Genomic DNA, 20,648 nt, shown 5'->3' on the forward strand with positions numbered 1-20,648 from the left:
CGCTTTCTGACCAGAGCTCATTCACTGCTGTTTCTGGCACAAGGCCCCATTTCTCCTTATGTGGGATATGGGCATAGCACCACAGACCTGGTCAACTCCCAAAGCACACTCTCACACCACACACACACGGATCTGAAGAACGTAGACTCATACTTTGCTCTGCCTCTCTGGTTGGATTAAATGTGTTTTGGCTAGACTGCTTTGTATGCATTGACCTCAGTGGAAAGTCTAAGACAGAGCAGACTAGCCACAGGAATGCAGCGCCTTTTTATACACCAACCAACTATTTAAATTTAAATGAATAATGTCTTTATTTTTTTTATAAATGTAAGTCTAGATACTGTCTACTTTTTTACATGATTTGTTTAAAATGTCAAAAGGAGTTTAGTCATACTTTACATGATATATTGTCAAGCAATGCCAAGTTTTTGCAACAAGTGTAAGGATTATTGTTAGTGTTATGATTTAACATTTTCTCCATTACTTTGTCATCAAAAGATTTTGAGAAATGTCTTGTCTTCTCCGAGAAAACACCTCTGCTGTACAAGAATGTCTAGCCGGTTTGACTCCCTTACTGGGATTGACTCACTTTTACTCATAATGAGTGTTCTGTGTCTGTCAAATGTATGAATGCAAATGTTATTTGGTGGCCAGCAGATTCAGACATCTGAACACAGACATAGCATGCCATTAAGGGTCATGGGCATATGAAGGTCTGCTAAAGACCTGATGATGACATGACGTGACCTTTTTGATGTTAACTTTGTATAAACAATCATGTGCATTTTGTATGCACACAAACACACTTACACAAATGTGTCCAGTCACTTGAATTACAACACAAATGCATTTTACAGACACATGTTCTAAATATCATAATGCTAGAGGTATTTTAAAAGAAGACATTTCTAATTCTTATGGACTCTAAAGAGAACTTGCGTTACGTAAAGGAGTATCCAGTATGTCCTATCAGATGAGTGTGTTTATTTTGAAGGATACATACTGTAATGAAACTGATATATATATCCTGTCAGCCCCTTGAATGGAGTCTAGAATAAAAAAACAGACAGCTCTGACCCATAAATATATCAGACAACGAAACTGATGTGAGGGAGTGAGTGAATGTGCTGTGCCAGAAATGGATCTTATTTCTTACAATAGCTTTTTCATGTAGTCACTCTGCGTTAAAGACCCAGTTTACTTTTCTAGAGCAGTTTTAAGAGCAAAATTACTGCCCAAATACTATTTTCCTTAATACAATGTCTTTGGTGCACACATACATGGTTACATGTCTATGGAGTCCTATATACAGTACATTTAATCCAACATTGCACATCTGTTTTATGGCATTAGTTTATCTTCTATTGATGTGTTCTCTGTTATTCTGGGATTAATCCCTGAGGTCAAAGAAGCTAATTCAAACCATTATCTGACTGCCGCTGGGATGTGTCCAAATCAAGAGCAAAATCAAGCGTGCTCAGATTATACGGAAAAAAGGCAGGCCTGTCCCTGACCATAATAAATTGTTTCCCATTATGAAAAACATAATGGGGCAACTAAACATGATTATTATTATTTCTAACCTTTGAAAGATACCAACATGACATTTATCCAAACGAAACGATCAGTAATAAAGGCTTGATTTACAATTTTTAAGTCACACCACTTCTGTAGCATCATGGTTGATTTAAAGTCCTACTGAAAAACCAACAGGTCAGTGTATAATTTTGTTGCTGTCGGGCGGAAATCTTGCATCTCCAAAACCATTTCAGTTTTTTGTGGAAATGGAAGAATCACTATTCTTTAATTAAACACAGAGTTGTCAAAATCTAGAGATTTCTGCAGACAGCCACAATATTGTATATGTTCCAATTTATAAACTGTTTATATATTTCTCTTTATCAGCATTTTCTGTAATTCAGCACATGGAGTATTTGCAAAAACATTTTTTATATGTTATGAAAATTGACAACTGATGGACGTCTTACGCCGCACAATCCAAGCATTGTGAGTAAATAACATGATGTTTGTTTTTCAGTATATGTCTGTGTCAGATGATCAGTGTTATATAATGCCATAATACAGCTATTGTCAAAACATCATTTTCATGAATATTGGTTGACAGATAAGCAGAAAAATATAGTCAAGAAAAATATAATTGTATTGCAGTTATATTTAATAAATATAATTGTATTGCGATTTTCTAAACTAAATTGATTTTCATATTCGTCTATAGCATATTCAATTTACAATCACTATCTTCCACTGAAGACTAGCTTTTGGTTTCATAAATTGTTTATAAAATGTGCTTATGTTTTCCCCATTGATCTTTCTGTTTTCTCTGTACTTGACAATATGCTATCTGTCGAATTATCTAGTCTTATCTTGTGATTTTTCTTGTATTCTACTTGTGAATATTTGACATTCTGTACATTGCTGTAATAGCTGAGCTATTTGAAGGTGCTGTTACCACTGCTTGTGTACTGTAGGTTCACAGTGCAGAATGGTGGCACTTGGCACAGCAACCCATCCACTTCAATCATTGTGTTTTGGTTTGGCACATAATATTGCACAATGCATGTTACGGCTCTCCTCTCCCTAGTGCTCTGTTGGGGATGCTGGGATGTAGATAAGATATACTGACTTGTGTATTAATACTGCTGTGGGAGATTACATTAACAGACTTATTTTATGATGTAAGGTGAGATTTGCAGGGTGCCATCTGGCCATTCACAAACACCCTAAGCCCCTTCCCCTATCATCTAATCATAAACATGATCAAGGGGCTTGAATAGATTACAAGGAAAACTCAGCTCACTCACTATTAATGCAGAGGACTATCTATCCAAGTGAAATCACAAAACTTTATGAAATGGTTCAAGTGGCACCTTGAAAAATCTAAATGCTAAATGTGTCTATTGAATGATAACAGCTTGAAAATGAATCCATTTATTTACTAGTGCAATGATGTACTGTAAAAATCACAGCAGATGATTTATCATAGTATGACATAATCTTAATAGGACAAGTGTTTTTCTTATAACTGTTGTTACTCACATTAAGGAGGGACCGCTAAGATGCTGCACGTACGGTAGACAAGCTCTTACTCAGGATCGATCATGTTCTGGCATCCTGACAGGCCGCTGACATTACGCCAAAGATTTATTGTGTTTACAGGCTGGGATTTGTTTAATAGGCCATCATCACATTATCAGAATAAATTTAAATTACATACCACGCTGCCGTACGATTACCATAATATAAAAAGGATTGATGCTAATAAGTTGGGCAATATTGGCAATCATGATTTCAATACAGCATCCGCAAATTATCATCATCATGAACCAAAAACATTCAAATTAAACAGTTAACACCGTTTGTGTTCGCAGAGGAACTGCTGCTCCCTTTGAAATCTCACTTCTAATAACAATGTCCCTGAACCGTTTTCATTTCATGTCCCTTGTTGTTGACAAAATTTCATGTCACTGCTCACCAACGCTGCTGCCAAAATACTGATTTATGCCAAGATTAATTGTGAGCAATTTGTCCAGAGATGAAAGCAAAACATCTGCTATAATCACTGTGCAATATGAGAGAGCCAGACGGGATGGACATGTGCTGGGAAGAGCCAATGTTATATTACTTACAAATCCACATTCTGTCATAGATAGTGTGTCCAGTTGCAAATATTAAAACATGTTGATTACATCCACAGAGTTCATTTATATAAAACACAAGGAATTTGAACCAACAACGTATTAAATAAGACACCAACAATCTAACTGCCAGAAACCCAACTCTACAAAGGGGAAATGTCTATGTTCATCGCCAATATTGAACGTATACGTGTGAACAAAGGTCACTATACAAGACCAACATCAAAACATAAATACACATTCGCCAATCCAGTGATGCAATGCAAACCTGACTGCTTGTGTTTGCTGTGTTGAAGAGGAGGTTGCCTCTACGAGATCAGAGAGGGTCATTCATAAAACATGATCATCTAAAAATAAAATCCGCTTTTACCATGACGACTTTCTAATCTGGGCCACCGCTTTGGTTGTTTGTGTCAATTCATGTTATCTTTTATTTGACATGTTCTGTGTACAGATGATCCATTGACGTTGGGGTGTAAACTTTCTGGTACGGAAAAGGGATAGAACACAAAAACTCAAATTCTGTATATGACTCTTTCATTTTCCGTGGAACACAAAATATATCAAAAAAATATCTCAGTGGTTTTTTGTTCAAACTATGGACCAAAGGGGGCAATGGGGGTCAATGTTGTTTGGTTATACATTTTTTGAAGAATATTTATTTGCATTCTGCAGAAAAAAGAAAGTCAGGCTCAGTAAACGATGAAAGAAGTTTAATTTGGGTAAACTATGAAATTAATATTGGAAGAGTAATTTTGTTTATTTTATTCATGTTTATGTGTTGTTCATGTTATTTCCCAGTCTTACATTTTTGCAATAGTTAATAATTTACTGTATAATTTATAGTACCTCCGTCTAACTTATTACTATTACAGCTATTATATGCCGTTGCCCTGTGCAGACAATTCTTTTTTGATTTTAGTGCAAAAAACTATTTATAAATTTAGCACCTAATTATACATTTCATCCAAATACAACACCGGCATAAATTAAGACCAAAATCTGTGTTTCAATATCACACGTCTGCATATTCTAAAATAGAAATATCCTATAAGGTTGAACATTAAACCTCTGGATTAACACAGACAACATCGTTCAGCACCCAGGATCAGGTTCTGCATAGCTTTACATAATGCTCCCTCAGTTGAGCTTCTAGGTGAAAAGCGAACTTCTTGGCAGTGGAGTGGTTTGGTAATCAGATCTTGTGTATTCACACTTCAATTGCACTGAACGCATGGGAAAGACTTGACCAGAATGAAGCAATACGTTTATCAACCCCTTTAATTATTTTACGACTAATGCCTATATCCTGGTAAGGACCCGTTTTATACCACCTGCCTACTAGAACAAGCGAGTCTCCTTTAAGGAAGTGTCAAGTCTCACCTTCCCAACCCTGAGCTGAAAGGTAGCTCGGTTCCATGATTGGGCGGTCAAGGGTAGGGTCTGGAACCACGTGACATTCTTCCAACCCTGGGACGCCATTTTGGAGGAAAGTTTGGAATTTCTGACACATAGGAAGAAAAAAGAGGAGGAGATAACGCAAGAAGTTTGACGTTTAGGAAAACAATCTCCGTTCCTCCGAAGAGGGAGAACAATGAACTGCGGACGCGTTGATTTGAATCGCCTGTGTTTACGCAGAGCCCGTGCAAGCGATTGCCAGTGAGGTGTATATTTGCAGTTTGAGGAGTTTTTTGAAAGCCCCCCTGCAACTGGCGGCGGCGGCGTTTGTGCAGTCTTTCCCCCGCAGGCGCGGAGGCTGAATCTCGGCGTCTGTGTGTCTTCTGAATGGCAGCGCAGGGCTGTCAGCGGAGTACAGTTCAGTACTCTGGTGTCGCGCGACTGTCAGCTTGAAGAAGTGCAGCAGCTTGCGCTCGACTCACACAATCCAACGGCTTGTTTTCATATCAACCCGGACTATCCTGTTGATTACCGGGTAGATATTTGAGTTTCATGCCAACTGCGTCCAAGTGACCCCTCTTTTATACTTTGGAAGGACTCGTGCGGAGGTAACGTTAACGTTAGGAGTGCTTTATTATCGAGTGTGTTGTGGGTTTGCGAGCTCCGCGGGACCGGTTATTGTGCACGAGCCCAACCGAAACATGCCAGTCAGGAAGAAAGGTAAGAATGATATTTAAAGAACTCAGCAAAACTCATTCAAACTCATTAGGACATTATCAACAAAACTCTTATTTAAACTTATTCAACCGTGTTAACTGCAGATGTAGTTTATGTAATAAGTTAGTGCGACTTTGTTGTTCGTTAGACGCTTCTTTCAGGATTTTCAAAACAAGACTTGTCGAAGTATGAAAAATATAAGTATGTGTTATTCACCTTCCTGGTTATCTAGAGATGCTGAATGGAGAAAAAAGCGTCGTGTGCTGTCATACGACATTTGACGTTATGCTTGCTGCAGTATGAAACTCACGACGACTTTGATGTGTGTTTTGTATAGATGCACAGCGGGCTCTGTTACTGCTGGAGGAATACCGGTCCAAACTAGGTAACACTGAAGACAGACAACTGAGAAGCTCCATCCAGAGAGTCATTGACATCTTCCAGAGTAACCTCTTCCAGGCCCTCATAGGTACAGTAATCTTACCTACTCAAAGTGAAAGTACTGTGTCATGCTGCAATTGGTATCACCAGCTCTTCATGGTAGCACTTCATATACTTAGTCACTCTGATGTCATGTCTCTATCGATTTGGTTTATGGTTTTGTATCAGGAAACGTTGTATTTACAACACTAAACTTAACTAAACTAAAAGTTTTGAGGTCTGTATGAACTGCCATAATTGGGAACATAACTTTCCCTCCAGGAGTTTGGTGGTGGCTTGTAATTGCACTGAGGTGTTTAGTTGTAAAAGCCAATCGAGAGCTATGTGTTACTTGAACCATCCTGTCATTTAATAAGAATGGCCACAGTTTTCAGTTAAGTGAGAACTTACTGACATACAGTTGACCTCAATACAAAAGCTAACTTCACACTAAATTATGTTGGGTTACATATAACCCAACAATCAACCCAACTATGGATTGGTATAGCACCTTCCCAACTGTTGATTATTTTAACCCATTGAATTGGGTTGAAAGGCAGCTGGGTTAAAAGTTACCCAACTATGGGTTGGTGTTGCACCTTCCCTACTGTGGGTTGTTTCAACCCAATAAATTGGGTAATGTTTTCTACTCAGCCAGTTGAGTCAAAATTATCCAACAGTTTTTGTATTCATGTCATTTTCTTTATTAACAAAAACAAATTGTATTCAAATTAAGATAATTTATTTCAAGGACAATTAGTATGTTTAAAAGTACAATAAATGTTTTAAAAAGTGTATTTTAATGACAAATATTAACTAATAAGGCAACATAAATTCAGTAAAGTTTCTGACTACAAATCCTTGAAAAATAACATAACAATATGTTTATTTCAAGAGTAACGTTACACAAAAATGTAACACAAGAAACAACCATTCCAGCCCCATTTAAATTCAAGTATTGAACAATGTCCACTCCACGTGACGGGTTTCAAACTCGGATCTCCCAATGAGGCATATACGTTACCGTACTAAACACTGGACCACCTGCAATTTTGAATCACGCCTGTTAAACAAGAGAAACACATTGAACATAATTTAAACCCTTTTAAAGATAAATCTAACTGCATATGATGGCACGGTTGGTTTCAATGACTTCGGGCAGCTTTTTATAACGTGTCACACTTGCGTCAAATTTTTGACTAACAAATAATGTTATAATAAATAAACAGTAAAAATAACTCAGATGTAGGTCACATTTCAGATGAAAGCGTTGAATTTCGAATATAGGAAATCTTTTCATCGTAATATAACTTCGACTCGTATAACTGTTTAGACTATTACAGACCAGCAAACCAAAAGCTGACGAAGCTCGCATTACTTTTAATAACGAAATTCAATTCAAATGATCAAATTTTCATGCACAACGATAGATGATAGGTAAAAATATTGATAAAAAACTAATTTCTCCTAATAAATATAACAATTTGTCATAGTTGTAAGCTGCTCTTTCCTGAGACGATTTAAATCTCCCACGTCAGGTGTGCGTCAACTGTCAGTGAAAATGACCCAGCCTATAACCCAGCGAACTGGGTTACACAAAAAGGCTGAGGAAAATAACCCGATAAAATGACCCAACCTGTAACCCATCGAACTGGGTTAGACAAAAACTACCTAACGCTGGAAAAATAACCAAATAAAATGACCCACTCGATTGGGTTAAAAATAACCCAATGATTTTTACTGTGTTGTTTCTACAATTTGTACTTTAAAGGATTTTTATACGGTGTAACTATTACTTAATTTTGGATTTCTGGTTGTACATACATTTATTTCTAGCAGTTTATGGTGAGAAACAGCAGTACAGTGTTTCTTAGTTCTCTCAGGTCTGCCGTTAACAAACTAGGCAACCACAAGGAATGTTGAACAGCCTGTTTGAGTTTCTCTGGGGTTGACTGGCGGTGTGCCAGTGACTCCATGTTTTTGACCCTAAAGGTTTGGAGGCTCCCTCTTATAACTTAATCTTGTACTTTCCATATAAAAAGCATTGAAATTTATCTTTGGCTTATGTTATCTCGCTTTCACCTCACAGTAAGTATTCTCAAACGGAGCTGTCACTTAAGGTGGAAGTATTGTCCGTCCATCCGCATGATGCAATTTTCGTCATCAGAAGGGTCCGCTGGTGTCCGCACTCCCCGTCCGGATGCAGCCCGTTTTTTGGCAGTTTTTCGCATGTGTTGAACTTTAGACAAACCGTCACAAACTGTGTCGGTTTGTGCGCAAGACGGACACGGACGCGGAAAGTCAAGTATGCCCGCGGCTTTATTCAGATATGGATAATCTTTCCTCAAATATTAGCACAGAAAAGGTCAAACAGTTAGCAGATTCTCTATTTAGATGCTGAGTTGTCTTGCATCTTGTAGAATTCAGATTGAAACCCCAATAAAGCCTTATTCAGACGGTAATTGTTTCTCATAGGAACGTAAGATATTTTCACCATTTACAGGAGTCCATTGGTGATTTTATTGCCATCCTAATCCAGAATGTCTGTGTTTTTTTCTCCCACGGCCTGTAGAAAAATCCCCAGCCGGAAATCCAAGGTTGTGTGGTTATTTAATTGTTGTCCGAATCCACATCTCCTGAGTTTATAACCGGTGTTAAATCCAAAATACCCGTTTGTAAATCCATTCTGACCACTTAAAAGCACCGTATAGTGTTACTCTTCAGATGGTTCATAGATTACAGTGTCTGAAGCATTAAAAAATGGCAGCATAAACAGCACAACATGACTCACATAACGTCACATCACACGCGCACCTGAAGTGCTTCAGAGAGAAGGCAAAAAGTGCACAATGTTGTGTGGTTAACGTGGATCTACACAAATAAATGTAAACTCTTTACAGCTTCGAATGACATCATATGTGTCTGAATGATAAGTTTTGGCTGTTAAAGTGATCGCGAAGATATTCACACACAAACACAAGTTCACATAAGTTCTATCTAACTTGACCGATAGATCAGGATCGCTGCTTCACTACACAGAGTGGGAGAGGATAAGAACAGAAAGAAGACAACAAAAAACATCAAAACCTTAGAAATTGGCATTTTAAAATATCGATTTTATTACATTATAATTATTATATACGTTCAAATTGTCATGTGACTAAGCAAGTGAGTAGTGCATTTTCAAGTTTCGTAAGATTACAAAATAAAACCGCCACTGTGAATTTATTTCTGTCAGAACACATGAGTTTTATCACAGAGGAGCCATGCAGAATTATTTTTATAGACGTCCTCATGAGAAGCAATTACCTCCCGAATAGGGCTAAAGTCTCTAAACTAAGTCCTAGAGACATGCGCCCTTTACTAATCCTTTTGCAGATTCTTGGTGGTCTGGGAGAAATATTACAAACACCTTAATTGGTTGTCACAAGACCACATGTCATATTTGCTCTCATTGTCCAGGCTGAAGCTCTACAGAGTATTGTTATGAGTGTGTCTCAGCAGTTTCTGTTCTTTCTGTTCAGTGTTCTGTATCTTAGAAAGCCATCTTATTCTAAGCTGCTGTAATGAATCGTTGTGCTCCACATTGCTGGATAAGTTCATACATCATGCATGTGAAGGAGTACACGCTCTTACCATTTCAATCGTGCTTTCAAACTTGTGTCCAGAAATCCATCTACTTTTGTGTCCTGCATGCACACATGTTCTCCTTTGAAGTGATAAAAGCATTGGCATGACGGTTTCCAATTTGACTTCCTCAGATATGCATTCTAAAGGACAAACAAAATATACATTTACATTTATTCATTTGGCAGACGCTTTTATCCAAAGTGACTTACAAGTAGGAGAGCATATAAACATTTTGTCAACATGCTAAACAGTACTGTTAGTTTACAAGGCCATGCTACTAGGAGGATCAAATCTGGAGTAAGCAAAGGAGAGAATGAACAACAACAATTTTTTTTTTTTAAACATACAGACAGACAGTCAGACAGTTGTAAAATCAAATTACATTGACAAATGTAATCCGTCTGTTGACATGATTACCCCAGTTCTAATCCTTTGGCTGATGATTTACGGTGGTTTCTCTCGGAGAGCAGTAACTGCAGACTCAGTGCGTGTCTCTCAATGATTAGAGCCTTAAGATCCCTCCCAGGATACCAGGGAACAAGAGTTAACCAGAGCAGTGCAGGTCTCCTGCATGAGAATGTGGGCCACAAGGTTTACTCTTGACAGAATTCCCGCTTCAGGAGTTTCCAGTCGAAAATGAGACTCTGAGTTGGGGTTGAAAGTTTAAATCACATTATCTAAAGTAGATAATAGCAAGGTCTCAGTTCACACACAGAAGGACCTTCTTTTATAAGCTCTTAGTGCTTAATAAAGAGTAGAGTGGTGAATTTGATATCTTCAGGCTGGTATCCTCCTAATCTTTCTTTTTTGCAGTCCTGCTTGGAACTGAATATTTAGAAACCATTTCTTCAAATAGATAGGAAGCTTCCCCTAAATCACATTGTAATCACTCAACCAGCTTGGATGAGCGGCAGGCCAGCCACACAAAAAGATAAAACAAGCTATAATCTTTTTTGTATTAATGATTTCATCATTCGGCTGATTGTTGTTTTGTAAATGACTGCAATCTCTAAAGTTGAGTCAAAAGTGTGTAAGAGACCCATCAGATAATGAAGACATGTTTTTGAGGTAAAGAGAAGTGACAGGCACTGTGCAATGCAGAAATGTTATCCTGTGGCTATGGAGGTCTGTTAATCAGATATCAATACAGCACTCTGTTTAGAGACTGCTTTACCACAGACCTCATTCCTGAGGGAGAAGAGTGAATGTGAGACTCGGAGAAACCTGGGAATTGGCTGATAGTTACGGATCTGTTTTGACTGTCTCGGTGGGAAGGATTTGTCTCGGATGATCTTTGAATATCACAAATTTAAGGAGAATAATTCCAGTCAAAGGTCTTTCACTTTTTTTGATTATTTTATTTTGATTTAGTTGTGTCTGACATTGGTTACTTGAGGTGCAAGAATATGTTTGGTTAGTTAATAATTAATGATTAATAAAATCTTCTGCAAGGATGATTTGTCTTTATCTTATCATATTGCTTGTTTTTTAATGATTGATGTATTATTTGTTTTAATTTTTTGACCTAGCAAATTTTCAGGTGGTCTTTATGGTTTTATTGTAAAATAAATTGTAAAGACACCTACTGTTAACCCAATATTTAAAACTGAAACCTCGTAGTATTTTTTCTTGTTCTTAGTTAAATGATTGTCTGAGCAGTCCTCATGCAGTGAAAGTGGAAATGGATGCAATAAAATGACAAAATAAAAGCATGCAATTAAAAATGTACAGCTTTGCGATATGTTATGTCTTCTGATTTGAGAACACTTGAAATAAATATAGTGCAGCCTTTTTCTGCTCCTTGCCATTACAAGTTCTCTTCCACTTTCATTGTGTGATAAAGATGTTTTTGGAACAAAATTTGATTTTTATAGGTAAACAAGGCCTATCCCTTTAAGTGATTTGTGACTGAAGCCATCGTTTAGCTTTCTTCTAGGCAGGATGAAGATTTAATGAATATTTTAAACCTAATTCTAAAAATACATTTAGTTTCTGCATATTGCATTTTATGATGTGTACCTATTTAGACTGTATATCTGACACCTTGGGGCTATTATGATATTATAAACATTTTGTAATGTGACGCCAGCGAGACCATTTGTTTTAACAACTGCCTTGATGTGTCGTGGTAGTATTACTAAAATAGCCGGAGATTAGAAGTGTTTGAGTTTCAGTTTTATCATGCACATCACATTGTGTACTGAGTGACACAAAAGATCGAGTCACTGCACTGACGTAAATTAACAGCACGCCTTGATACCATTTCTATCACAGTCAATGAAGTGCATTCAGTATTATCCTATTATAAACTGATTCTCAAATAATGACTAAAACTCTTTGTAGCCACCAAGAGGCTGCTGCCTGATGTGTACTCATTAATAGTTTGCCTGAATCATAACCTCATCTAATGTCACACTGATTTGCTCTAGAGACCGGATTAAAGATTGAACTCACAAAGCTGCCTCGCTGGTTATTACTTTTCTTCATCGTATGTATTTTTTTATCCTGACTGACCAAAAGCTTGTAGGCAGGCATGCTGTTGTCCGCACTGTTTAATCTGATGGAACGTGATTTTGAAGTCAAAGGCCTGATGTAGAAAACCTATAGTCTGACTAGTGTATTAAATTGCATGAAAGAGCACTCTTTTCATTTTAAGATCATGTCTGCTTTACTATGTTTGTTCTTTGGTTTTATACCAGGATAGTCTACACAAAGTTTTTTTTAAGAATATTAAAAATCAGCATAGCGGTATATGAGAGATTTGCTGAGAGTTACACATATTTTTTGCCCGTCTGCTTTTTTTATGCACTTCAATGAGATTTAAAAATGATGTTATGAAATATTCTTATTAAAATTAAATCTATCCTGGTGTAGTGGACAATGTGTGAATGCATACTTTTATATGATGCATTTTAAATGTCTGAGTCATGATGATTCAGGATTTCAGAAATTACATTTTATCATTAAAACCACCCAACTATAGCTTCAATAAGATGCATTGATTGGCAATCTATTTTTTACTTATTTTTTGACATCTTTAAGGTCCTGACACAAGTGTTGTGTTTAATGATGATGTGACATACCTTTAAAAATATGTTTTAAGACTCCTGAATTCACTCCCAGTGGCCGCCCCAACCACAATACAAAACATATTCCTAAATGTAATGGTAGACAACAGTTTTGGCATTGCCATTAATACTGAGAGCATACAGTTATTACTATTTATTATAGAGCCAAATAGAAAACTACACAATTCAACTCCAATTACCCTGCAAATTCAGTTAAAAGAACTGTTTAAAAGAACTCCTTCGCTGGCGGCGAAGGAGTTAAGGGCTGCATATTTTTCGCATATTTTAATTCCAAACTGAAATTTGTAGTGTATGTGCATGCAATTCCTTCTTCCCTGTGTATAATGAACACTTTTGTGTTGAAAAAATGGCAAAACATTTTAAGACTGTCATAAGACACATACTATAATAATTTACAGTATACATCGTTTTTATTCTTGACATGTTTTCAAATATTCCTCTAATTCAGGAGTGTGCAATTAATCCCGAGGGGCCACATGAGAAATGGGACAGTTAATTTTCAATTCTGCTCAATATTGAATTTATGGCTTTTAAAATGCATATAAATATCTGATCTGTTCTAACTCTTTTATATTTTAAAAAGAAATGCCACCGCCATTAATACTTTCCTGCACCTCTCTCTACCCTTTGTGCATTTCATGGGTTATACATGTACATACTAGAAATCAGATGTGTAATATTCAGTTTTAGAAATAAAACATTGTAATAATACAATGCGAGTTAGAAATTTGGCATTGCAAATCTCAAATTAATCTATATTGTATCCATTGTGAGCCATATTTACAATTATTCTGGTTCTCGAATCTGATTGGCTTAGAGCCATGCCATATTTCACCCGTATCACTACGGGAACTATAGGAACTATGACGGGAACCATTTCACAAGTCAGGCTTATAATAAGTGAAAGTAAAAGCAGTCTCTCTAATAGCATTTCACAGCAATAGTGACCGATTGCAGAACAGCAGAACCATATATCACAGCCGTATCTCTTTCTCAGCGCTCAGGACTGAAGTGTCTCGACACACGCTTTTGATAATAGAGATTGCCATGTCATGCTATAGTAAACCAAAGCTCACAACACACGTCCCCCCTCTGTGCTTCAAAAGACACAAGACGCGAACGCAGCGGTTTAACCTGTCCACCTAGCTAGCGCAATAGCGCATCTCTCCCTCTCTTTTCATTTTTACCTACGTGTGCTCCATTGCAGATTTTTTTTGTATTACATCAAATTAGTAATTTTCACTGGAATGCAATGTTATTGAATACATTTAAAAAACGCCTCCCGGGCCGGATGAAATTGCTTGGGGGCCCGGATGTGGCTCGCGAGTCGTAGTTTGCCCATTTTTGGACTAACCGCTCTCACAAGCCCTTCGCTAAAGTGACGGTGTTGCCAGATCTTCATCGAAAAAACAGCAAACAAAGACAAGCCGAAAATAAACGTAAAATATCCCAAAAAATTACACATGGTGCAAACATAGTGCAAATATACATTAAGATAAGGGTTGTAACAGTTCAAATTACCCACGGTACGGTCAGTGTCACAGTTTCGGTTCGGTTTGTGCTATGTTCAGGGAAAAGTGACTACTGACAAATAAAAATAAGAACAAATAATCAAGCTACAAGTAACAGCACCAATAAAACAACAGAGCAAAGCAGAAAATAAAATAAAATAAGATACTGTATAATATACCTTTTAAGGTATAAATGGATTAAAGTTATCAAATAAAACATAACATTGCATATGTACAAATTAAATAAGATGAATCCTTACTGAAGTTGCAGAAGCTAGTAAGTCACAAGAAGTGAGTGATTTCCTTGACTTTTAACAGACAGCAGGAATATGCTGCTGTGGCTTCAAGAGGAATGAAACATATCCAGTACACTGATACTGTACACATGCGTTGTTTTTGTCTGTTTCGTCCATTCAATTAAGACATAACCTACTATGTTGATTGAGATACTCGACAAAAGGGGCATGTTGACCTACTTCATGTGCGAATTTGTCAGTTTAAGCGCTTCAAAGACAACTCAATATTTGAGCAATGTCTGAGACTTTCCTTGTGCGCACTTCGGATCTTCTAACAGCGCTCAAGAAAGTTCTTGTGCATCATCTTGCACTTAAATGTTTAAATTAGCAAGGCTTGAATAATTTTAGTTTAAACAGCATTACCCGGGTGATGATAGCATAAATGGCTGGTCTTATTGCAGCATCCGTCAATCCTATTGAAATTTGTCTACATTATTTGATTTGCTCTAGGTATTAAATGTGTATCTAACAACAAAAATACATTAGCTGAGCTTTATCAGTCTGTTTTACGCAATATAATTAATAATTATAACGAACCATATTAAAAAATGCGTCGTCAGATTTAAGATGAGCCGCTGTCCAAGCATGTTGGACCACGTGCCAAACCGTTGGTGGAGAACCTTTCGATTCATTTTTGTTTACAGAGAACCGTTACACCCCTAATTAAGATTCAACAGTTCCAAGAGGGATCATCGTAATAATCATATTGCATTATTTTACATGTAAACCTAACTTAATAAGAAAAATGTATAGTGATTGATCAACATGTAATCTAAAGAAAAGGCTAAATTTAAAGCAGAGCTATCATGCTATGCCATGGTGTAAAGGAGATGAGGAGGTTGAGTTCGTATTCTACAGTACATAACTAGTTTATTTTATTTTTTATGGTGCTACGCCAATTTCCATGTTGATTAAATAATAAAATAATAATAAAATTATTAATGTTTAAAAAAAATATTTTTGGTTGTGGGCCAATGGGGTGGCCAGTGTTTTTTGGGGGGTAGCCACTGTTCCCTCCCACAAGCACATGTCAGATTATAGTCCAGGAAACCTCAAACGGCACAATTACACAGTGCTTTCCCAAAACGGCAACATCTCTATTTGAACAGGCCATTGTATTTTTGTTAATAATTTCATTGTGTAGTTCACTAGATAGATTCAGTCTTTGTTTCTCTCTTTTGTTTTGTTTTGGATTTGCATGACCGAGAGGTCAGTCAGATTTGTTGTGATAGCCTCAAGCCTTCTCTAAAGACTTAGAAGCTCATTTCAGACCTAGGAATTTAAAATGCTTGGTCTAAATTATAAATGGTCAAAGAACAAATGCCGACTCGGTTCCCTAACAAGCCTGCAATCATTTTTCAGATGAGGTGTGAGGTTTACTAGGCTCAGTTTTTCAAAGGGAAACCAGAGATGTGGGAATCACCCCCACCAGTGTGCATTATAAAAATATTTATTTTCATTTCCGTGGAGCTCCATGTGATACTGCGTGTATTTTCAGCCCTGTTACCCAATCTCTGCCATGCATAGAAGATTTATATCCCTGCTATTTTCTCTCTTGGCCAAATGTTGAGCAGCATAGCCATCCACAACACTGCACACACTGTCATTTCCCCTTTGCTTGTGAAAAGGACTGCTTCCCTAAATTATTTTAAACTGTTCCTCTGCATTTTGCTTGTTTTGCTTTCTGTTTGTTAAAGTATAAATAAAAGTATAAACAAAGTTCTTGGGGGGTCCTTCTGTTGTTTTATTAGAGAATGCTTGTTGACATCTGTATCATATGTAATTGTGACCTGTTGTAACAGCTGTGAACAACCTTTATAAGCTTCAGTGACCTCTAACGTTGGTTTACTCCTTGCTGTTGTTAATCATTTTTAAACTGATTTTCACTTTTATAGCCATTTATACTCCTTCATTACATCTGTAAAGTGTGAATATTTGAGCATTCATATCACATTTGTGATTTATTTCAATTATATTTAATATTTCCTTTATATATTCATTGCCTTGCATTTTTTAAGTATATTTGGATTCATTGGAACTTGAGTTTTCTAAATAATTTCCTTGATTATTCCCTTGACCCCTGGTTAGTTTATAAATTGAACCTGTTGATTTAACGCACTTGCAACATTTGCTTTTTTTACATGAGAATTATGTATTAAATTAAATCGTTTTAATCTAATTCTAAATGTTTAAGGGCTTAAGTTTCTACATATGTTTAAAGGCCACTGTAATTTTTTGCTTTTTGCACCCAGACATGCATGTTGCAGAAATATTTGCGTTTGAAAGTCTGTCCTACTCTTTTAACAGATATCCAGGAATTTTATGAAGTGACCTTATTGGATAATAATCCGAGATGTGGGGAATCTATCAAAGTGCCCGATGCAATGCTTCCAGTGAACCTGTGGGATTACTCCAGCATTCCAAGCACAACTGTGACTTCAGACACCCTGCCCAGTCTTAGCACCAGCATAGAGGTAAGAGTGCCCCAACCTGTGTGTGGATTTGGCTAGCTGACCAGCTCATTTCTTATTGTCAGAATTAGATAACTGGTGAACAGTGCTCAGTATATGGTTTGATTTTATATAAATTACAATTTTATAGAAACTTTTTTTGTTTGTGTCGAGACGATATCATGCTGTCCAATGCCTGCTTGAACATTTTCAGCAACTCGCAAACATCTCGCTTGGAAAAGAAATGAAAGTGTTTCACATTGTTTATTGGGGACACATTGCAATCTTAAATGAAATGGTATTTCTTAAGCAGTGCATTTGTTCAGTAGGTGCGCCAAAGTGTCATTGAATCATGACTATGTCTCCACTATGAAGCACATATGCTTGTGTTTCACACCCTCTGTGTAATCATTAGTCAAGCCTTCTGAGAAACCGATATCCTACTCTGCATGTTATCAAGACAGGCCTCATTGTGCTGCTTTCTTGTAGTTCAGTGTAATCTTGCATAGCATACTTGAAGTCATTGCAGGCTAATGCATTATATTCACAGAAACGATCTGTAAAGACTCTGTATCCTATCCTCATGGATTCAGAGAGAGGGCATTTATGGCTGGCTGGCTTTGCATGACATGCTGAGAACAAATACGACACAGGAGTCTTTACTCCATGTGGCACTAACACGCAGAGACCTTCAGACTATGGCTGCCCGATGTGTGTTCATTCAATCTTCATTTAAGAACTTCGTTCGATAACACATTTAAAAACTAGAAGAGTGAAGAACTGTGATTGATAGGGTAAATGCTTGAATGTATAGAGTTTTGAATTTAACCTATTATATATCACGTTAGAAATTGAGTGTAGCTCCAAATATTCTACATTCAGTTTCATTCAAGTTAGATTTAAGTTTGTAAACATTTTTGCCCCTTTGTAAAGCTGAATAGGTCTTTTTTACCTTATTGGAAGGTACTATATTTTGATGGGCATCTGCTCAGATTTTCAAGTGTAGCTTGCAGTGTAGACATATCATGACAACATAGACTGTCACATTTGTTTATTTATAAAAGGACAGATTACTATATCTTATTTTAGCAAAGCAGCATTGCATCCAGGAATAAACGGCATAATGGTGGAAATGACCCCCTGAGTGACCAGTATCTTATCAACAGTAATGGAGTACAACAGGTTTTAGACCAACAAATCCAGACCCAGTTAAGCCTGATTTTACTAAGTTTGAACAGTGTTTATTATGGCTTAAGAATGAATTTATAAGATACTAAAAATACCTTTACCACCCCCTAATCTTAGCCACAGGCTGAAAAATTGAATTATTAGAGACTTGGTTACATCAATGCAAAAATCACTTATTCTGTATAATTCCGAATTGTCGTCAGCTCTATTTGACATTGTTTTCTAATATGTTGTTATAAAATAAACAAAAAATGAATAGTTGCACATCTTCAAGCTTTTAGTGGAATGTAGGTTTATTTTAACAAACTGTCCTCTCTGCTGTATATTTCAATGTCCTCTCTCTTTTCCCTTTTGTTTCTTTCTGTGTTAATAATCGCCACTTTCAGGACTCTCCCCTCCTAAATGAAATTCTTCATGTGCTCGCTAAAGCGAGATCTTCCTCAATTGAGCTGGAACAAGTAAGTATAAGGCCGGCACGGGTCTGGTGGGTTGGGCATACCCCATGGCCGCATGTCCTGGCCGCTCATTCCCCATGCCTCGTCAGTTGGGTTTGTTCTAAGAATAAAGGGACTTGTGTCATTGTGCTCCATTCATTTGGGCATGTCTCATGGGTCTTGGGTCTACTGTGGACCTAGATCACAGCATCATGAGTGGAATATCATAAGATTTGTCAGGTTTTGGTGACCAGCTTCTGAGTGGCATTTTTACAATGATGATTTCAATGATGTTTTAGCAGCCTCACTTTTATACAGGCCTAATTATGTGAATGTGATCAGCCTGATATTGCTGATAAGAATATATAATTGGTTTTCGTATTACAACTTGAAAAAATATGTTATAATTACCAAAGATTTTTCCAATTGTGAAAATGCCAGTTTGGTAACACCAATATTTAATGGTCTTAACCCACTAGGACTATATGATAACATTCCTGTTAAAAATATGTAAGCTACCAGCAGATTTTGTATTTTTGCTTGTTTCAAGTTTCCTATTATAAGCACAATTATTGTTTTATAAAACAAAACTGTTCTGGAAAGCTTCAAGTCTATTTGCATGTTTGATACCAGGCAGATTCATTGTGTAAATTGTTACTCATTTTGTTACTCAATGTTTGCATTTATTTGGTTCATTTAAGATTCTCAGAGGCTGAAAGGTTTGTGTCATCGCTTTGTGATAATTGATTTAATTGTGGATAGGCATTAGAGATGTTTATTTCTAGTTTTGCTTTTCTTTGATGCTTTTCCGTTCGCGTTTCCTTGAAAACCTCCATGCCACTGCAGCGTGCCCAAGTACAAAGCCTTCTTCTAAAGGGAAGTGCTAATCACTGTGCAGTGTGCACATCAAATATTTATTATTACGCTGCATTTCAAAGAAATCTACCATTCACTACAGTATGAGCTATATTAAGCTTGCTTTTACACCGTCTGTTCAGTGTTAAAATGTGTGTGAGGTGACTGATGGTGGGACTGCATTTGCTGGGATCATGCTTCAGATTTGCAAAAACAGTTTCTCTGTTGGACATGAGAATTTTGAGTTGTCACTTTCAAATCTGTTTCGGTGTCATTTTTTTGGAAGATGTGGCTCAGTTGTGCATGAATTGCTTAATGGTTAATGTTCAGGAATTTACTACCATTAATTTCAAGTAAATTAAACTTTAAAGAGTATTGAAGCTCACCACACTGCATGGGCAGCAAAACTTAAGGTAACATAGCAGATTTGATATCGTTTGATGTTATCTGATGCTGACAAGCGGTCAAAGATGTCACAGACACCTGGGGATGAACCCAATAACCTCAACGGACCCCCGCCTTTCTGCATTAGTGCTGCATAAACACAACAGAGGTCATGAAGTTAAGGTTGTTTTGAAGCATGATGCTTTTGTAAGAAATCAATTTTAGCCATCTCGATGATACAGATCCAATTCTTGCGGACAATAAGTCGTTGTTTGCGTTAACGAAGCAATAGGATGCAAGTGTTGCCCGGTGTAAACTTAAGTTAAATTATGGTTGTGTTTGTAAACTTAAGTTGTGGTGTGATGGCGCATGCTCTCAGTCTTAAGCAATTCTCTGTTTTCTGTGAACCGAAATGGCCAACATGGAGAACAAATTCAGATAGATAGTCTTAATTTTTCGTCGTATAATGAGGAGTATTAGGGAGCCACGGATTTTTTCACTTTGATTATTGGGAGATGCTCAGAGCTGCGCTTTGAGATGCTGAGGGGCACGAGGTCGCGATAGGACAGGATGGATTGCATTTATATTGTAACAACTAAGATAAGCGCATTTATTCACAA

The 20,648-nt window shown here is 37.0% G+C and overlaps 1 protein-coding gene across 9 annotated transcripts in view; it reads left to right on the plus strand.

The window, feature by feature from the left end:
- Positions 1-5,117: 5,117 nt before the first annotated feature.
- The window catches only part of dlg1b (discs large MAGUK scaffold protein 1b), an 86,702-nt gene continuing 71,171 nt past the window's right edge, over positions 5,118-20,648 (plus strand). For 6 of the 9 annotated variants that reach the window (XM_056744008.1, XM_056744010.1, XM_056744005.1 and 3 more), the window contains exons 1-3: positions 5,119-5,774; positions 6,109-6,240; positions 17,025-17,191. In XM_056744008.1, coding sequence (XP_056599986.1) covers positions 5,756-5,774; positions 6,109-6,240; positions 17,025-17,191 — 318 coding nt within the window. In that variant the 5' untranslated portion in view covers positions 5,119-5,755. Of the gene's footprint in view, positions 5,775-6,108; positions 6,241-17,024; positions 17,192-20,648 lie in introns of all 9 variants that reach the window. The other 3 variants (XM_056744002.1, XM_056744004.1, XM_056744013.1) reach the window with 2 other exon arrangements.

The sequence above is a fragment of the Triplophysa dalaica genome, chromosome 3 (assembly GCF_015846415.1).
Source record: "Triplophysa dalaica isolate WHDGS20190420 chromosome 3, ASM1584641v1, whole genome shotgun sequence".
NCBI lineage: Eukaryota > Metazoa > Chordata > Actinopteri > Cypriniformes > Nemacheilidae > Triplophysa > Triplophysa dalaica.